At 43.8% G+C, this 16,479-nt stretch overlaps 1 protein-coding gene across 2 annotated transcripts in view; it reads left to right on the top strand.

Annotated features, from left to right (window-relative positions):
- Positions 1-6,220: 6,220 nt before the first annotated feature.
- Positions 6,221-16,479, top strand: part of LOC144729279 (RNA-binding protein 10-like) — a 31,298-nt gene continuing 21,039 nt past the window's right edge. The window contains exons 1-10 of one of the 2 annotated variants that reach the window (XM_078609428.1): positions 6,221-6,332; positions 7,790-7,846; positions 8,076-8,185; positions 8,617-8,738; positions 11,918-12,088; positions 12,638-12,707; positions 14,302-14,375; positions 15,295-15,381; positions 15,485-15,545; positions 15,981-16,043. In XM_078609428.1, the coding sequence (XP_078465554.1) occupies positions 7,830-7,846; positions 8,076-8,185; positions 8,617-8,738; positions 11,918-12,088; positions 12,638-12,707; positions 14,302-14,375; positions 15,295-15,381; positions 15,485-15,545; positions 15,981-16,043 (775 nt within the window). In that variant the 5' untranslated portion in view covers positions 6,221-6,332; positions 7,790-7,829. The remainder of the gene's footprint in view (positions 6,333-7,789; positions 7,847-8,075; positions 8,186-8,616; positions 8,739-11,917; positions 12,089-12,637; positions 12,708-14,301; positions 14,376-15,294; positions 15,382-15,484; positions 15,546-15,980; positions 16,044-16,479) is intronic. The other variant, XM_078609427.1, reaches the window with a different exon arrangement.

Here is a 16,479-nt window from a genome sequence, read left to right as displayed (position 1 = left end):
AAACTACAACATCAGCTAGTTGCTCTAAAACTAGTCCTGAATACCTCCAAAACCAAGATGCTATGCTTCTCACCAGGACTAAAGCAGGAAGTTATTTTTCCCCAATTACATTCCTTAAATAATTATCAAATAGAGCAAGTCAAGATCTATAAGTATCTTAGGCTCATTTTTGATTCACAACTTAATTTTCAAAATCATATTGATTATATTGGTAAAAAGACATTTTTAATTGGTTTTCTGTATGGACACAAGCATTTCTTCCCCCCTATGTTCCGTTTGGAATTGATAAAAGCTACCATACTTCCTCTACTTGATTACTGTGACATCGTATATCAGCACCCAGTATTGTACTGAAGAAGCTTGAATCAATTTATCACTCGGCCTTAAGATTTGCATTGAACTGTCCATATAGGACCCACCACTGCGATCTCTACATTGGGTCAAACTTAACATCTCCTAATGATCTACGGCTTGGGCATCAGATCGTATTTATTCACGATGTACTTACAAAAAAATCAGCAGACTACCTTCTGAATCTCCTCACTGTTTCGAAGAACAAATGTGACCTAAGGTCCTCGCTCATTTACCAGCTTCACACTCCTTATTGCCGTACAAATACTGGAGGAAGGGCCTTTGCTGTTGATGCCCCCAGGGTCTGGAATGCTATCGCAAATACACTGCAACTTGGATCACTACCTGTGCGATCTTCACTCAAAACTGCTGATGAGGAGCTGTACACCCCTAGCTTGCCACGGCTATGTAATGGCTTGAAACCAAATGCATCGCTCCGGATGACCACTGCAAAGTATGATCTTGAGTTTTGATTATAGTGTGCTGATCTTTAAAGGTGTATTGAAAAATGTTGATACTCCTGCTGATACTCCTGTTGTAAAGGAGTGACTCATGCTGCCAAGCTATGGCTACAAAGTTTGGTCGTACATGTTATGTATATCGTTTATTGTTAAATTTGAATCACAATTCCTATGATCACTGTTACATTGTTTTTATAGCTTAATTTTGGTGATTTCGAAAACGTATGGTTTAGCCATGTTTGTTTGTTGAAGTACAGAGTTAGCCTGATAACTTTAATCTAAATTGTCTTATGGTTGTTATTGTTAGACTTGCATCCCACTGGGATTTTGGCACACAGCGTTGATATACAGTGTTTTTTTCTGGAAGACTTTGCTGCTTTTTCCTGGATTTTTCTGTTGCGCGTAGTCACTTTAAGATGTTCTTCGTTCATGTTTTTGTTTGTTGCGGTTGCACCCGAGTCAAGAGCCGCATGGCTCACAGTGCTATACCTAATAAGTGAACTGAACTGAACAATTCTAGATGGTGGTCTAAACAGAAAAAAGGCCACACGTTCAGTTCTATTGGAGCTCGTGGACTGGATAAGGCTGAGAGAATGTTGTACATGCAATTCTACACACCTTTGTGTGTTGATAAATGTGTCTGTTTCTATCCCACTTTCATGTTTTTGTTGCAAAGGGTATCCTCGTCATTAACAGCTGTGAAAGGGTACGATTGGTTATCTCAGTATCATCACCCTGCAAGCAGAGATTTTAAGCTGTTGACCCTTGTGAATGACCTCAGCCATGCTATATACACTCTGTTCGGCGGGATCGAGGGGGCTAGGCGGGCGCGGCACGGGCTAGAGAAGAGATGGAGTGATGTGGTACAGGAGGATGTGGAGCTGAGTGGACTTGCCGATGACTGGTACCAGCGGTGTCAAGATCGGCCTCTGTGGAAGAGGCTCGTGAAGGACGTTGCTGGGCAGTTGGAGGCAGTCGCCCTCCAACAACAACGGAGGGCAGAGGAGCGACCCTCACAACGAGCGGAGCGCCGGGTGGCTAAAGCACAGCAAGTTGGCACAGTAGGGGGCACAGGTGGTGCATCAGCCACTCATCTCAGTCAGGCGACCAGTGGCATCTGGGTCTGCCCCGTGACCTCCTGCCAGCGGGCGTTCGACACTTCACGTGGCCTCAAGGTGCACATAGCCTGGCACAAGCTTCGTGGTGACGTGTTGTTATAGTGGGGAGTGGTAGTGTAGCGGTTAACGTGCTGCTCTTTGAACCTGGCGATCCAACTTCTATTCCCTCTCACGGCCAACATGAGTGACGATTATCTGAACCGGTCCTGGGTCTCTCCGAGGTCAACTCAGCCTCAAATTAGTACTTGGTACAGTGTGTAAATATCATCACCCACAAGACAAAGGCGGTAGGGAGTGGTGGTGGCCACCCACCCCCTCGTGTTCTGTTCCGGCCTTCATAGGTGCTTGCAAAGAGCACTTGCCGTAAAAGTCGGTTAAGGCTATACGGGGATGTCTTTATAAAGTGTGAATTTCAACTGGAAGGAATTTTGCAGATCTCTGCAATTTGATACCAACGGTTCGCTACAGATGTCGCATACGTGACAGAATGTTGCCCTCACCGAGGTCAACAAATCAGCCCCTATTTCTGAGCCGCCTAAATTCCCATGGACTGTTGTGTTGAATCTCTGTGTAAGGTCATGTTTATTGCCGTAGCTTATTTTTAAACCTATCAGCACCCACACCAGAATTAGGGTACAGTAGCGCGTCTCCCTGCTGCAATGCTGCCGTTAAAAACAATGTGGGTCAAATAAACTAAACAATTTTTATCTTACCAAGTAAGGCCCACTGAGCTATACACCTCTTTTTCACAAATGAATGCTCAGCTAAGTAGCTCATCACGTGGAAATTTACAGCAAAAAAAATACTCTCAAGGCATGTTTATAAATATGGAGGGGAAAACCGGAGGACCTAAAGAAAAGTCCACATGACTACGGGGAGAGATAAACTCCAAATTTACAGCAGGCGTCAGGGCTGGGATCAAGCCCAAGACCTTCTATATACCCTGAGGACGCGGCATGCGACTAAGATGTGGCTGACATTGGCCGATGCACCGCAGAGACATTTTAAGATGCGGCTGACACTAAGATGCGGCTGACACTAACATGCGGCTGACATTGACCGGTGCACCGCAGAGACATTTTAAGATGCGGCTGACACTAAGATGAGCTATAAAGCTATTTTTAAGAAATGTCCAGTTGGGGAGGGTCAGAACGTTACAAAAACAAACAATCGGAGTGTAAAGTAAAGGAAAGTAAAACAAATCACTCAAAAAACATACAAGTAAAACTAACGATGTTTATCTTACCAGGTAAAGCCCAGAGATATTTATTTTACAGAAGTGACCTGGCGACAAATGATAACTCAACAAAGTGGATTATCGCGTGGAAATTTATTGCAGAAAAATAATATAAATGCATGTTTCTAAATGTGTTATGTGTAAATGCATCGTACGGGCAGAATGGACATTTTAAACACCCACAGAACTACAGCTACAACTATATCTGTTCAAACAAATGTAATGACAGTAGAGTCAACCTACTGTGTGAATGAACTATGGCCATAGGAGGTAATGAAAGGGGAGTCAGCTTGCAGTACGAATGGACTAGTGGCCATGGGAGGTAATGACAGGGGAGTCAGCTTACAGTACGATTGGACTGGTGGCTACAGGAATGATCGAGAATAGGATTGTGGTCAGGTGACAGAAGAGCGTCTAGTCTCTAGAAGGTTCGAAAATGGGGGCGTGGCCTCGGACCGGATACAAGGGAGATGCGGGGGAGACTCGGGGCTTTTACAGTGGGGTCTCCGCCTGTTCAAGTGAACATACGTTTTTAGGCAAGTGCTGTTAGCGAGCACCTATGAAGGCCGGCACGGCACACGAGGGGGTGGGTGGCCAGCACCACGCCCGGCCATCTTCGTCACCCTTGTGGCGATGTTCACACACCGTACTAGGGAATCATTTTAGGCTGCGTCGACCTAGGGGAGGCCCAGGACCACACACACATACACACTACTCAAGCAACACACAACTGCTCGAACACAATACGCAACTACAGTACAACCACACGCAACTGCAATCAAATGCAACCGTAACCACTTAAACACAACGGCAACCACACACATCTGCAACTGCTCAAACACACCTGCAATCTGCTTCTTGTGTTTAGTTTGTTACCCTCCCCCTACACCTCTGATTAGCACGGCTGGTTGTGTACGGTGCGAAAGAAGTTCAACCCACACATAAAAAACAGCCGTCCTTACACACACGACAAACACACAATAACCGCCATTCGCCACTAAGTGGCGGTGACGGCACCACGACGCTTGTGCCAGGCTATGTGCACCTTGAGGCCACGTGAAGTGTAGAACGCCCGCTGGCAGGTCACGGGGCAGACCCAGCAGGTGCCACGGGTCGACTGAGATGACCGAGATGCCTGGCTGATGCACCACCTGTGCCCCCTACTGTGCCAACTTGCTGTGCTTTAGCCACCCGGCGCTACGCTCATTGTTGTGAGCATCGCTCCTCCCCCCTCCGTTGTTGCTGGAGGGCGACTGCCTCCAACTGCCCAGTAGCGTCGTTCACGAGCCTCCTCCACTGAGGGCGATCTTGACACCGCTGGTACCAGTCATCGGCAAGTCCACTCAGCTCCACGTCCTCCTGTACCACATCACTCCATCTCTTCTCTAGCCCGTGCCGCGCCCGTTTAGCCCCCTCGATCCGGCCGAACAGAAGCTGTTTAGGCATGCGGTGGCTGGGCATGCGGGCTACATGACCCAGCCAACGCAGCCTTGCCTGCCGGAGGAGCTCACCGATGGGACTTTGCCCAGATCTTTCAAGGATTTGTGAGCTCCTCACACAATCCAGCCTGGTTAAACCCAGGATGGATCGTAGGCAGGCCAGCCTAAATGTTTCTAACCGGCGAAGATGTTCCATTAGGGGGGTCCACGTTTCGCAAGCGTAGAGAAGGGGGAGGGAATGACTGTGGCCGAGAAGACCTAATGCTTCGTGCGGAGCGATAGACCAGGTACAAAGACAAACATTCCCCAGTATACATCATGAGACCCCCAGTATAGCCTTAACAGAGTGTTGGGGCAAGTGTTGTTCACAGTGAGCACCTATGAAGGCTGGTACGGCACAGGAGGGGGTGGGTGGCCAACACCACGCCCGGCCGCCTTTGTCTCCCTAGTGGCGATGTTTACACACCGCACCAGGTACTCATTGTAGGCTGAGTCGACCTAGGAGAGGCCCAGGACCGGTTCTGATAATCGTCATTGCTGTTGACTGTGAGCGGGAATCGAACTCGGGTCGCTGGGTTCGTCGCGCAGCGCGCTAACCGCTGCACCACCGCTCCCAGGCACATACAAACTACAACACACGTGGGCGGGAGGTCACGCAATGGACCCAGATGCCACGGGTTGACCGAGATGACAAATTACAGTGCTGTGCAACCGCACAAACTACGACTGCCAACACCGCGTACACCCGGGCCACTCGTAAAATCTCCCACCCTAACCTTACCAAGGGTCCTCTGTTCACTTGGGAGTACTTCCTCGTTCACGGACCGCGTTCGTAAGTCGAGATGGTCTGCCCGGGTTTAACACGGAGTAGGCTTTCGCGACCAATATCATCCATCATACGGGTTTTTTTTTTTGGGGTTAGATCGCATAAATGTGTCGTTAAACCAGCCACCGAAAATCTGTCTGTCGCCTGATGAAGCTAGTTGTAATTTCTGGCGAAACGTCGTACTCAGATTGTGGCTTTGCTCTCCAACACACCGGTGTGCTGTACTAGTAACGAATTGGCCACGTTCTGTTTACGTGACAAACCTTCACTAATTGGCTGTGTCGGGTGGTGGCGGGTTTAACGACACATTTACATATTTACGCGATCGAACCCTCAAAAAACCTCCGTTATGGCCTACCCGAGTCACCGAACACGTGCGTGGCGCATCTTCCGGAAGTTGTCTACCGTCTTCCGGAAGTTACTTACCGTCTTCCGGAAGTTGCCTACCGTCTTCCAGAAGTTGTTTACCGTCTTCCGGAAGTTATCTACCGTCTTCTGGAAGTTGTCTACCGTCTTCCGGAAGCCTCTTCTGTTTTCCGGTAGTACAACAAATAAAACGCGCCGCTGCTTTATGCGCGGTGACGCGTCCACTGCACCGAAGTCGGCTGCGTTCCTCTTCGGACGATACCATTACACTCTTGGGGGGGGGGGACGATTTATTTAAATCGCATGATACGACGCTGTCATATTAAACTTACACACTATTATGTATTTTTCAGTTATAATATGAAGAAAATAAATTCTTAGCTGTTACTTTTAAGCGTTTTCACAAAATCTGTTTTGTTTGAACGAGTTAGTTTTATTTTGCCTATTTCCCCCCTATCGCGTAGTGGACGAGTCCGCGCTCCCCCTTAATCACGTCGCCGACACACCGCCGCCATTACCTCGATTGCGGAGCCGGTGAGCGCAACATTTTGACCGTATAGCCTCGTAACATTCTTTTACAAACGTCGGGGACTTTGTTTATGTATCTTGTTGTTCATACAAACTCGACGTTATGCGCGACCGATGTGAATGCGCGTATGGTCGTGTCGACGCGTCTGCGTGTTCCTGCCGCGGAGGGCCTAGGCGGAGGGCTTTTACACGGGGCGAATGGCATTACGCACCCAACGCCTCCGCCACATTTGCACAATAACGCCCGACTCGTACGCTTAAACGTGTGGTCAACGACGATCGTGGTTACGTGTTAACTTTATTCTGGTCGTTGTAAATGCGAAGCTCGTGGCTGTGGCGATCGCTAGGAGTTGATGGAGGCGTTGGGCCTACCACGCCCGGGCCTCGGCTTAATGTGAATTCTCATTCCTCGTCGTCTCGCGTTGAGTGGTGCTTGTTCGTTCTTCACGCCGCAGCTCCACTCTTTAACCTTCTCCCGCCGTCCGTCCGTCGCCACGTCGCGCACCGTAACACCGTTCGGCTCCACAGGACCCGCGGAATCAACCCGGTTTTTTTTTATGTTTCGAGTGCCACTGTTTAAAATGGATGCAGCGCCGCTCTGGGTGGTTAAAGCTTCGCAGCAGCGCACTGGAGTTTAGCGGCAAACCCAGAGGTCACCGGTTCGATCTCCCCGGCGCGGCACCCTTTGCAACAATGGGACATTTTCTTACTGAATTGGCTAAGCCCGCTTGCAATTACACCGCGTGATCATAGTTTTGCATGACAACTAAGGTCCGATAACACGAGAATTTGGAAGTACGAACTTGACCGACGGTAAAGGAATTAACTGTATGTAGACGTCCACGTAATAAGAAAAACTATAAAACGTAGACGGTCGATTTAAATATTTTTTGTGAATTGTCCGAATCATTGTATTGTATATACACGTGTCGTTTTAGGGTTCTTAAATATTTAACGGGATAAACATCCGTTATTGAACAGCCATGCAACACACATTTTATAAGTGGTTCGTTTGCATGGCCTACGCGTGTGAATAACGTTGCAAAAGACGGTCACGTTTTGTTGAAAATGAGCACCGATGTGCAAAGAACACCCAGAATGTTGCAGTTGTGCAATTAAATCCGCACCTGCGCATGGATGGCCCAACACAAAAGTGTGCTTCATGCGTGAATTATCATGCAACGGCATCAGCTCGTGTTGAGCAGAGTGAATTCACGTTGCAGCAAATTCGTATGGATTGTCTGAATCCAACACAATCTGTGCACGTGGCAAGATGAAAAGGCCATTGGACATCATGCCCTGGAAATGTTAAAGCTCTCGCAGAAAAGCAATGGTTCAAAGTGCATTAAGTCCATCGAACTGTGTTTATTTAAATGAAGCTGAGCAGTTAAATGTGCTCGTAAAATTACTCATTAATTAACACTTTGCTGAATAAACAATAACACTTAATATTTTCATTGCAGATTTATTTCCACATCAGAAATTGCAACACAAGTGTCAAGTATGGATCGGAAAAAGCGGTAAGATTTTTAAACGTCAGTCTTGTCAAACACCAGTTTTTGCATGCTATATCAAATATTTTGGTAATATCTATAAAGAATGTATTAACAATTGTAAACCTGGGAGGTTAAGTTGTAAGGTTTTTAAAAAAATAATTTCATTTATGAGCACGAATGTCAATGTTTATTATGCAGTAAAGCTACGTTGGTAATGTAAATCTATATAATATCTGTTGTTTGTTCTTAATAGCAGCCGAAGTGACAGGAGTGGACGTTATCCATCTGATGGTGACCGAGATAAGTGGTCTCGGGATGAGGAATGGAGTTCCAAAGACGATCGACAAAGTGATGACTCGCTCAGTAAGGCATTTAAAAATAAAACTGGATATGGAGTGACATGCAAGCCAGGTTTTTGATTATTACATAAGCTCCTGGTTGTCGCTGACTTATAAATGTATGCTTTGCCCACACAATGATTTTGGTTGTTAGGAAAACCCTGCGTCGGCACTTAATTTCTACATTTTATTAACTGCTTGTAGGCTCGTTCGTTTGGAGTTTAACTTTATAACGGCACACGTCTGTCAAATGTGTGCAGGTCTTCTGGGGCATACCATTGGTGTTTTTCAAAGAGAAAACCGTCCAATATTTAATCCACATGGGGATTTGATGATGCACAAATGAAGCACTTGCAGTTTTGGCACAATCTTACTAAAGCATGTTCCTTAAAAAAAAAGAATTAGAACGTTGCACACAGTTTCTGAATGATGCTTATGGTTCGGGGGTTTCCACAGGTCCGAAACGAGATGATGGTCGAGAGTCTGACCGCAAAAACTATGACTACAAAGATGTGGACTATCGCAGTGGTCCAGGATACAGGAGGGATTCGCGCAGTTCAAGGAATGGTGGCTCAGAGGTGGGTTAACAATTAGGCCTGAACACATGTGCCTATGAAATGAGTATAAGTTAATTACCTGAAAAAGATTGTTATCAGGAGTGTAGTCAATATGCAGTAAAAGCCTCAAGACTAATTTTCACTCGGTTCCTGCGTTGGTCTTTTTGGCCACTTTCAAATCATTTTTTGCATGTGGGATGAATCCAGACTGCCTTGATACAACCGATGCTTACTAAATGGGAACACTGGAAATGTGTATACAGAATTACTGCTGTCTTTTTTCCACATCACAACCCAACTAGTTTGTAAATTTCACTAATTGGTCATGTACAATCCCTTGACTCCAAATTACTGGATTAGAGATTTGCAGACTTGTGCCACTGTACAGCACAAAGTGGGGGTAGACACAGGTCGCAGACGGTTTACTGTATGGCAATGTTGAACTAAGACATTCATGTTATTCGTTTAAGTATGTCCAAAACATGCTTTTGCTTAAGTGCAAGGAATGATAATAGTACTGTGTTATAAGTGCTCTTACATTATTGAGACATTTCAATTTATAACAAATAAAATGTAATGGCATGAAATAAAAAAACGCCAAGGATTTGTCTTGCTAAATTGAGTTCTAGCATTATGCATACTAATAACGTATTTAACGTGCACAGCCCCTGAGGCATGTAAATAATAGACATGGCCAATGACAGTGAAACTGCAAACAAGCTGACAAACCTAAATTTATATAGATTATACTAGCAGGAAGTACCCGGCTTTGCCTGGGGGGAAAATATATTTCAAAACTTTTGTTTTCTCTTAAAAACTTAACATACAAATACTAAGTTATTGTGTAAGCGTTGCGTTCCGTTTGTCCATTTGTCCGTCAACAAAATTATAAGAGGCTTGCATAAGGTAATAGAAAGTGGGGGGTAAATAGTTGATCTAAAAGGTTTACAAAAGTTGTCGAACCCTCTCTTCCAAAAATACTTTTACCCCCCCAGCCATATTTTGTCGGCATAAATACATTACACACTACATATAATAGTCTAGTGATTCTATAGTAGTATCTGGCTCTACAGTATTATCGCTGACTATAGTAGTATCGACTGACCCAACAATAGTAACTACTGACTCTCCAGTAGTATCTACTGCCTGTATAGTAGTATCCACTGACTATAGTAGTAACTACTAACTCTATAGTAGGCTCTGCTGGCTATAGTAGTATCTGCTGACTTTATAGCAGTATCTGCTGACTGCAGCAGAATTTACTGACTGTAGTAGTATCTACCGACTCTATGGTAGTATCTACCGACTTTATAGGGGGGGAGAAGAGTAGTCAGGATTTACCTTGGCGTGTGGTTGTGCGGCAGTAACAATGCTTGATTATTTCTTTTTTGCATTTTTTTACTCTGAGGTTCTCCAGTTGCCACTCAGCACGCTCATGTGCGTTACGAGGGGAAACCGCGAGTCAGCCTTTCCGCGCATGCGCAGATGGCGCCACGATCAGCGTAAAAATACATTCTTATAAAGTGTGATTTTACTAGTTAACATTGGACCAAGCGGAAAAACAAATGGCACATTTTCATCAGGAGGCTTAGTGTGTTGTATCTGTGTACTTTGTTGAAACGTAAACCCAACAGTTTGTCAGTTAAAAGCGTTGCAAGGATAGGCGTGCGCACAGACATAAAAAAATACTTGTATAGGTAAGGTTCATGAGATGATATTAATCTGGCTCTCAGAGCCCTCAGTTTCTTGTTTTGGTATAGAGAAAGCCACATGTGAAAAAAAAACTACACGTGATAGAATACAAAGGTAAAACCTTAATCTTGCAGTGGATATTGTCTGGCATATACTATACTCTGGTTCTTTGTAACTAGCCTTTCGCTGATCCAAGGACGGGTGTATTGCAGTAAATCTGCAACTTACAAGCGAAAAGCAGACCGCGACGTGATATTCATTGCATCAATTCGTGTGCAATTTTTAAAGGTGCGGTGACAGAGCTATTTCATTGTAAAGGTTATAATCCATTTTTCATCATGATGTCCTTTTTACTTCTATGTCTCAATAGCATTACGGAGATCGCGTGACGTGAGGGTTCTGCCTTTGAAGTGAGGGTTGTAAGTTGACGCCAAGGAGGGGGGAGGAGGTGCCTCTGCCCCCATGTGGAGTGACGTCAGCCGCTAACTATTATGAATGGGAGGTGGTGTCCATTTGGAGGACGTCACCTTATAATGATTAATAATGAGGAGGGCTCTTCGATGTTGAGTTATGTCACCTGCTCATGATTGTTAATGAGGGGGGCTGGTCGACTTGGAATGATGTCAGGAGTGATGCATACAGGCATCCTTGGCTCCTTATAGTCGGTAATAAGGGGGGTGGGGGTCCATTTGGAGGACGTCACATGCTCATGAATATTAATTAAAGGGGCTGGTCGACATGAAGTGAAGTCACGAGCGTTAAGGACATTCCTGGGTGATTTTAGTCGGTATTTTCATGTTTAACATGTGAATTTAGGCAGTTATTTTTTACGTGTTCACGTGTAATACATTTTTACGTGCACATTATTTGTTTGGTATATTTAGCAGTGTGTTTCTAGTAATAGGCTAATTATTAGACAAGATGGTCTGATGCTGGTCAAGAGAAGATTGTTTTATTAGGACAATGGGTGGGTTTGAGGAGACAAAAACTACAAAATGGTTGAAAATTAAAATGTGAGATGGAATGAACGAGTCGGTCATAGGCGGAAGAGAAAATAGCTTTTTTCGATTTAAAGCTTTCGTGACTGCAGGGATTCATCTTCTTGGTTCTTTCGGTAAAGTCACGTAGAAGGAAAATAATAAAATAATAAAAATAAAACATAATAAAATACAATTTTCACGACGTTTCGGCCACAACGCAAGCAGCGGTCCTCAGGTGAAGAACAGGGCTGTCTCTTCTACGTGACTTTACCGAAAGAACCAAGAAGAGAACATAGCTGTCTTGGATCTGAACAATAGGAATGAGTCGTGGTGCAGGCAACTAGGGATGATTATTTTATAAACCAAGTGGCATTGAAGAGCAAGTGGGCCCTCTAAATAATACGAAGATATGACGGCTTTGATTTCTGGAGCAGATTTTGCACCTCCGATTAGCACGGTTGGCTGCGTAGTGTGAAAGAAGTTCACACACAAGTGGAACTTTAAACAATGTTTCCCACTCTGTATCAGGAACGTGATGATAATACGGAGGACTATGGCTATGATGCTAAAGATGGAAACCGATATCATCCGGATGGAGGATACCATGACCAGGACTACAGAGGAAGCCATTCTGAAGATGTGCAGCCCAGCACTGTCATAATCTTGCGCAACCTGCCTCTGTCTCTCACCAAGTCTGAGGTAGTTTCCCTTTTCATGCTTTATGGAAAAATATTTTATTTGTTGACCAGATTAAGTCGTTTATTTGAAGTGATGTGTACTTCTAAAAAGTGGGCTAACTTGTTTGCACTCCATGTGTGTATTGAAAGTTAAACATTTGGACAGTGATGAGCTGTAATTTTCTTTCTCTACAAGAATACAATTATTTTGTTTGCCCTCGGGTGTACAAAGGTCAAACCCATATTTTGTGGATTATGCAGCCACATTTTTTTTGTAGATTGTATCAATATATTGCATATGCTTGTTTTTTTTAACAAGACAATTTTAATTTATTTGGCATCAAATTGCCACCTCAACTCTTACATTTTTATAGGCCATCAATGCAATCAATACATCATTAACTGTTTAACTTGTTTTGCACTGGTGATGGAATTCAAATTATCTTTTGAAGCTGCTTTTTAAGTGGTACGTACTGTTTTTCAGCCTAGTTTTTTCCCTTACACTAGTATGCAAACAGTAATATTGTAGTGTGTTTATTCGGACGTGGAAACCTTGTCACATTTATTGCAGCTTGAATCTGAGATGCAGAAGGTTGGACCTCCGCTAAGGGATGTGAGGCTGATCCAAAACAAAGTGACAGGTGAGACAGCTGGGGGTTCCAGGCTTGTTCCATGCTCATAACCCCATGGCGCCCCTCTACTCAGTGGACCCACGTGTAACGCCGGCGGCGATGGTAGTTTGTCCTGGCCAAGAGCCTTGCCAGATTTTGTCTTCCACTTGAATGCAGGCTGGGAATTCGGTCGCACTGTCGTGTAAAATATCTGTGCTCTTGAGCTAATATATTCAGCTGCTGAATAGTGACCTATAATTTTTAGTTGTAATTGTTTAATTGTTAGCTTTGGGTGATTAACTTGAAAAAAAAATTGACAGCCATTGAAGTCAAGTTGTAATCGCATAACACGTATTTTATTCTGGCTCGTGCTTGAGCCAAGGACCTTGCGTTTGCCACAAGGGGTGGGATGGAGATCCACACTGACAGCATCTCAACAGGAAATGACAGATGTTCACACCAGGAACACAAGACCGGATGAAATGTTGTGATTGATTATAGACCAGGTTGAGCAATGTTGCTCCTATGCAATCCTGCCAGCGCAGTGATGGGCACTGGCACATTTATGCGAGTGGCAGAGCGGCATATGATGGTGCCAACTTGTTTGAACCATTTTACAATATAAAACACTTGTTAAAAATTGATGAGCAAATGTTTACACATTTTGTAATTATTGGACAGATGTATTCACTTAACTAATATTCACTTTAATCACCCAATCTTTAAACTTAAAAAAAAATTGAATGTTATTTGGCAGTTAGAGGTGGCAAAGTTGCAAAATTGTGTTCGTACGCAATTGAGAGCATGTTGTGAGCACTTTGTCAAGGAGCTGTAGCTTTTACAGCCAATGATTCTACTTTTGTTCAATGCCTGGGAGTAACTTGTTCATTTTATTTATAGGTTGTGCTTGTTAAAACCTTAATTTTTTGGCAGGTGGAGAAAACGTCGAGATGTTAACATTAGATGTCAATAATGACTGCATTAACGTATACAGGGCACATGTTAACCATGACTTAAGAGATCCAACGAATGAACAAACAAGACTAATAGGCCATAGCTTATTTTCCATTCGGCAAATAGTTGTATTTACGTAGCTGTTGCTGTGAATGTGCAGGTAAACGGTAAGTGTCCAGAATGGTTGCTGCAAAAATGTTTGTTATTTCTTAGCCTGCATTTTAAATTCTAGGATACAATTTTAATTTGTGGCGACTTAAAAATTATTAAATATTTTTCAGCATTCTGTTCAGATCCCTCTTGGCCAGGGCAAACAATTCCTGCCTGCTCAACAGGGAAGGAGTTTCTGATGTTATGCAGTGGTAACTTGGAATTTGGCTCTTTGAATTTATAATACAAGGATATCACGGTGCCTTGGCCTATTTTGTTCCTCTTACATTTTAGAGAATTGTAAGCATATAATACTTCGTAAAAGTGTTCAGTCGCAACCTTTTCTTTCCACCAAAACTGACGCGACGGAGTCGATGCACTTGAAACGCATCCTGAAATATGAAGCCTCCTTCCCTTTTGAGCTTTGTGCCGTGGAGCGATGTTGCTGTCGGTGTTGTGTCCACGTGATACAAGTCCCAAGACTAACACCGATCCGTGTATATGTGAATGCCACCTCTAGGTCAGAGCCGAGGCTTCGCCTTCGTGGAGTTTATACACTTGCAGGACGCTACCAGATGGATGGAAGCCAATCAGGTTGCTTTGGTGTAGACTCCGATCATTGAGCCAGTCTGCCGACGTTTGAAACGTGCCTTGCCTTGCTCAAAAAAAACCCTATGATTTATTTTTAAAGGAAACTATGGTCATGGCTGCGAGATGTTAACTATTTGGCAATTCTATATTGCACAACTGTGAAAAGGATGATAAGCACATTGTACAATTAAAAGTAATGTATCAGTATGCAGCAGTCCCATGACTTTCATTTCAAGGTTATTTACAAAATTGACCAATTGCTAATATTTCCGAAAAGATTTATTGTGCATATGTAAATATAGGAAAATGTGTTGATAGATTCATCGTGCTAAAGAATTGAAAAAATAGAGTTGTGATCACCTCATCATTATTGTGGAGGCATTCATGGCCTGAATCGGGAAGACTGCTGTTATTATACTTCATATGTTGGACGGTGCAATGTTAGCACGATTAGAACGGTATTGAGCCTTAATGAACTCGCGTCGCTTTTATTCACGTCAACTAATTTAAACGTAGCCGTTTTAAAGGAGTCCCAACATGTTGGAAGCTATGAAAATAAAATACCTTGTACAGGTTGCTGTTTGACCAGGTTAAGCTGCAGTTCGTAATGTATTATTTGTCTGTGCTGAAAATGAAAGTCACAGGAACGAACAATTTGCAGACTTTTAACACGCGTTGACAGGAAAGGAGGGGGCACTGTTTACCTATCTCTTCTTCTGCCATTGGCCCGGCTGGATTAAGTTTCTTCTGCTTTTTTTAATTTATCCGTAACGCCCCATGGTTCCCTGGACGCCTAGCCTTCCCTTGGGTTCAGGAGCCTGCATGTTCTCGGCACACCTTTGCTGAGCTTTATCAGGCAACTGGCCCTGTGTCTCGCAGCACGGAGTCTGACTTACAACTTTGTGTGTTTTGTATTTTTCAGCACAACTTTACCATGCAGGGCCAGCGAGTGTCTGTGGACTACAGTCACATGAAGCCAAAGCTCGCTGAAGACTGGATCTGCAGCACGGTATTGTGGGGTTTTGTATCTGCTCATTCTGCAGGACGTATTGGATAAATGTTTAAATATGGCATAATTTTATGGTTGCATAATTGTAAATGTTTTTTTTCAGTGCGGCTATCAAAACTTCAGCAGAAGAGATCATTGTTTGAAATGTGGCATTCCAAGATCTTGTAAGTACTGTGATTGGTGTGTATTTCCAATTACTCATGTAGCATGATACATTTTCCAATATTGGCTGTTCTAAAACCTTTTATTGTCAATTGGTCAATGGCATCTTTTGTTGATAATTTTAAGCAGTCCTAACTAATGAAAAATGTTTTGCAATAAGCCAGAGCCTATTACATGTTCTTTGTGCCTTTTTGTTGTTTAGGAAATGCGATATTGTCAATTTTTTTCATTGTTTTCCAAAATATGAACACTTTTCTGTTTACAGCCTATTCAAAGTAATACAATTACATATATATTCTCACATAGTATGTTGGTGTGTACCTTCAATATGCTGCCTAATAGGTTAATTGTGTTCAGCTCGTCATTAATATAGCCATGATTCTGACACCATTATTTGAGTGTCGGCATAACCTCTGTCTCAAATTGTATTCGCCCAGTGCTTGGAGATGCGCTTCTTCCTTCTCCGTCTTCGGCGGCTCGCGATGGAACAGATGCAACAAGTGAGTGCCAGTAAGAGTGCGTTATGTGGCTTTGAAAGGTGAAGAGGTCATCACGACCACTGCCGTTGATGCACCGGCACCTCGCCGTCACACCCTTTTTGCCAGGTCCCACAGCTGTTGTACAGCTGTTGCACAGCTGACAGTCCCGCATCCAGAGGTCCGCTCTTTGGATGATTCCCATTTTCCGGCTCTAGGTCTCTGACCTGTGATGGCTCGGCAAATGTACTTCACTCATCGCAACATTATCTTTGTGAAAATTTGCACCATTTCTTCAGTGGTTCTTGGAAACGTTTTCCCAAACCAACACGTTGCTTACTTTCTTCTGTCCTTAAATTAATATAATTCTCTGTATACACCCATAATGTAATAATAATTCCTGATGTTTGTCTTAGGAGATGGACAACATGAGCATTAGGTGTACTGCCTATGTTTATGG

Source organism: Lampetra planeri, chromosome 32 (assembly GCF_965212315.1).
Source record: "Lampetra planeri chromosome 32, kcLamPlan1.2.h2, whole genome shotgun sequence".
NCBI lineage: Eukaryota > Metazoa > Chordata > Hyperoartia > Petromyzontiformes > Petromyzontidae > Lampetra > Lampetra planeri.
This window is presented reverse-complemented; position numbering and strand designations above follow the sequence as displayed.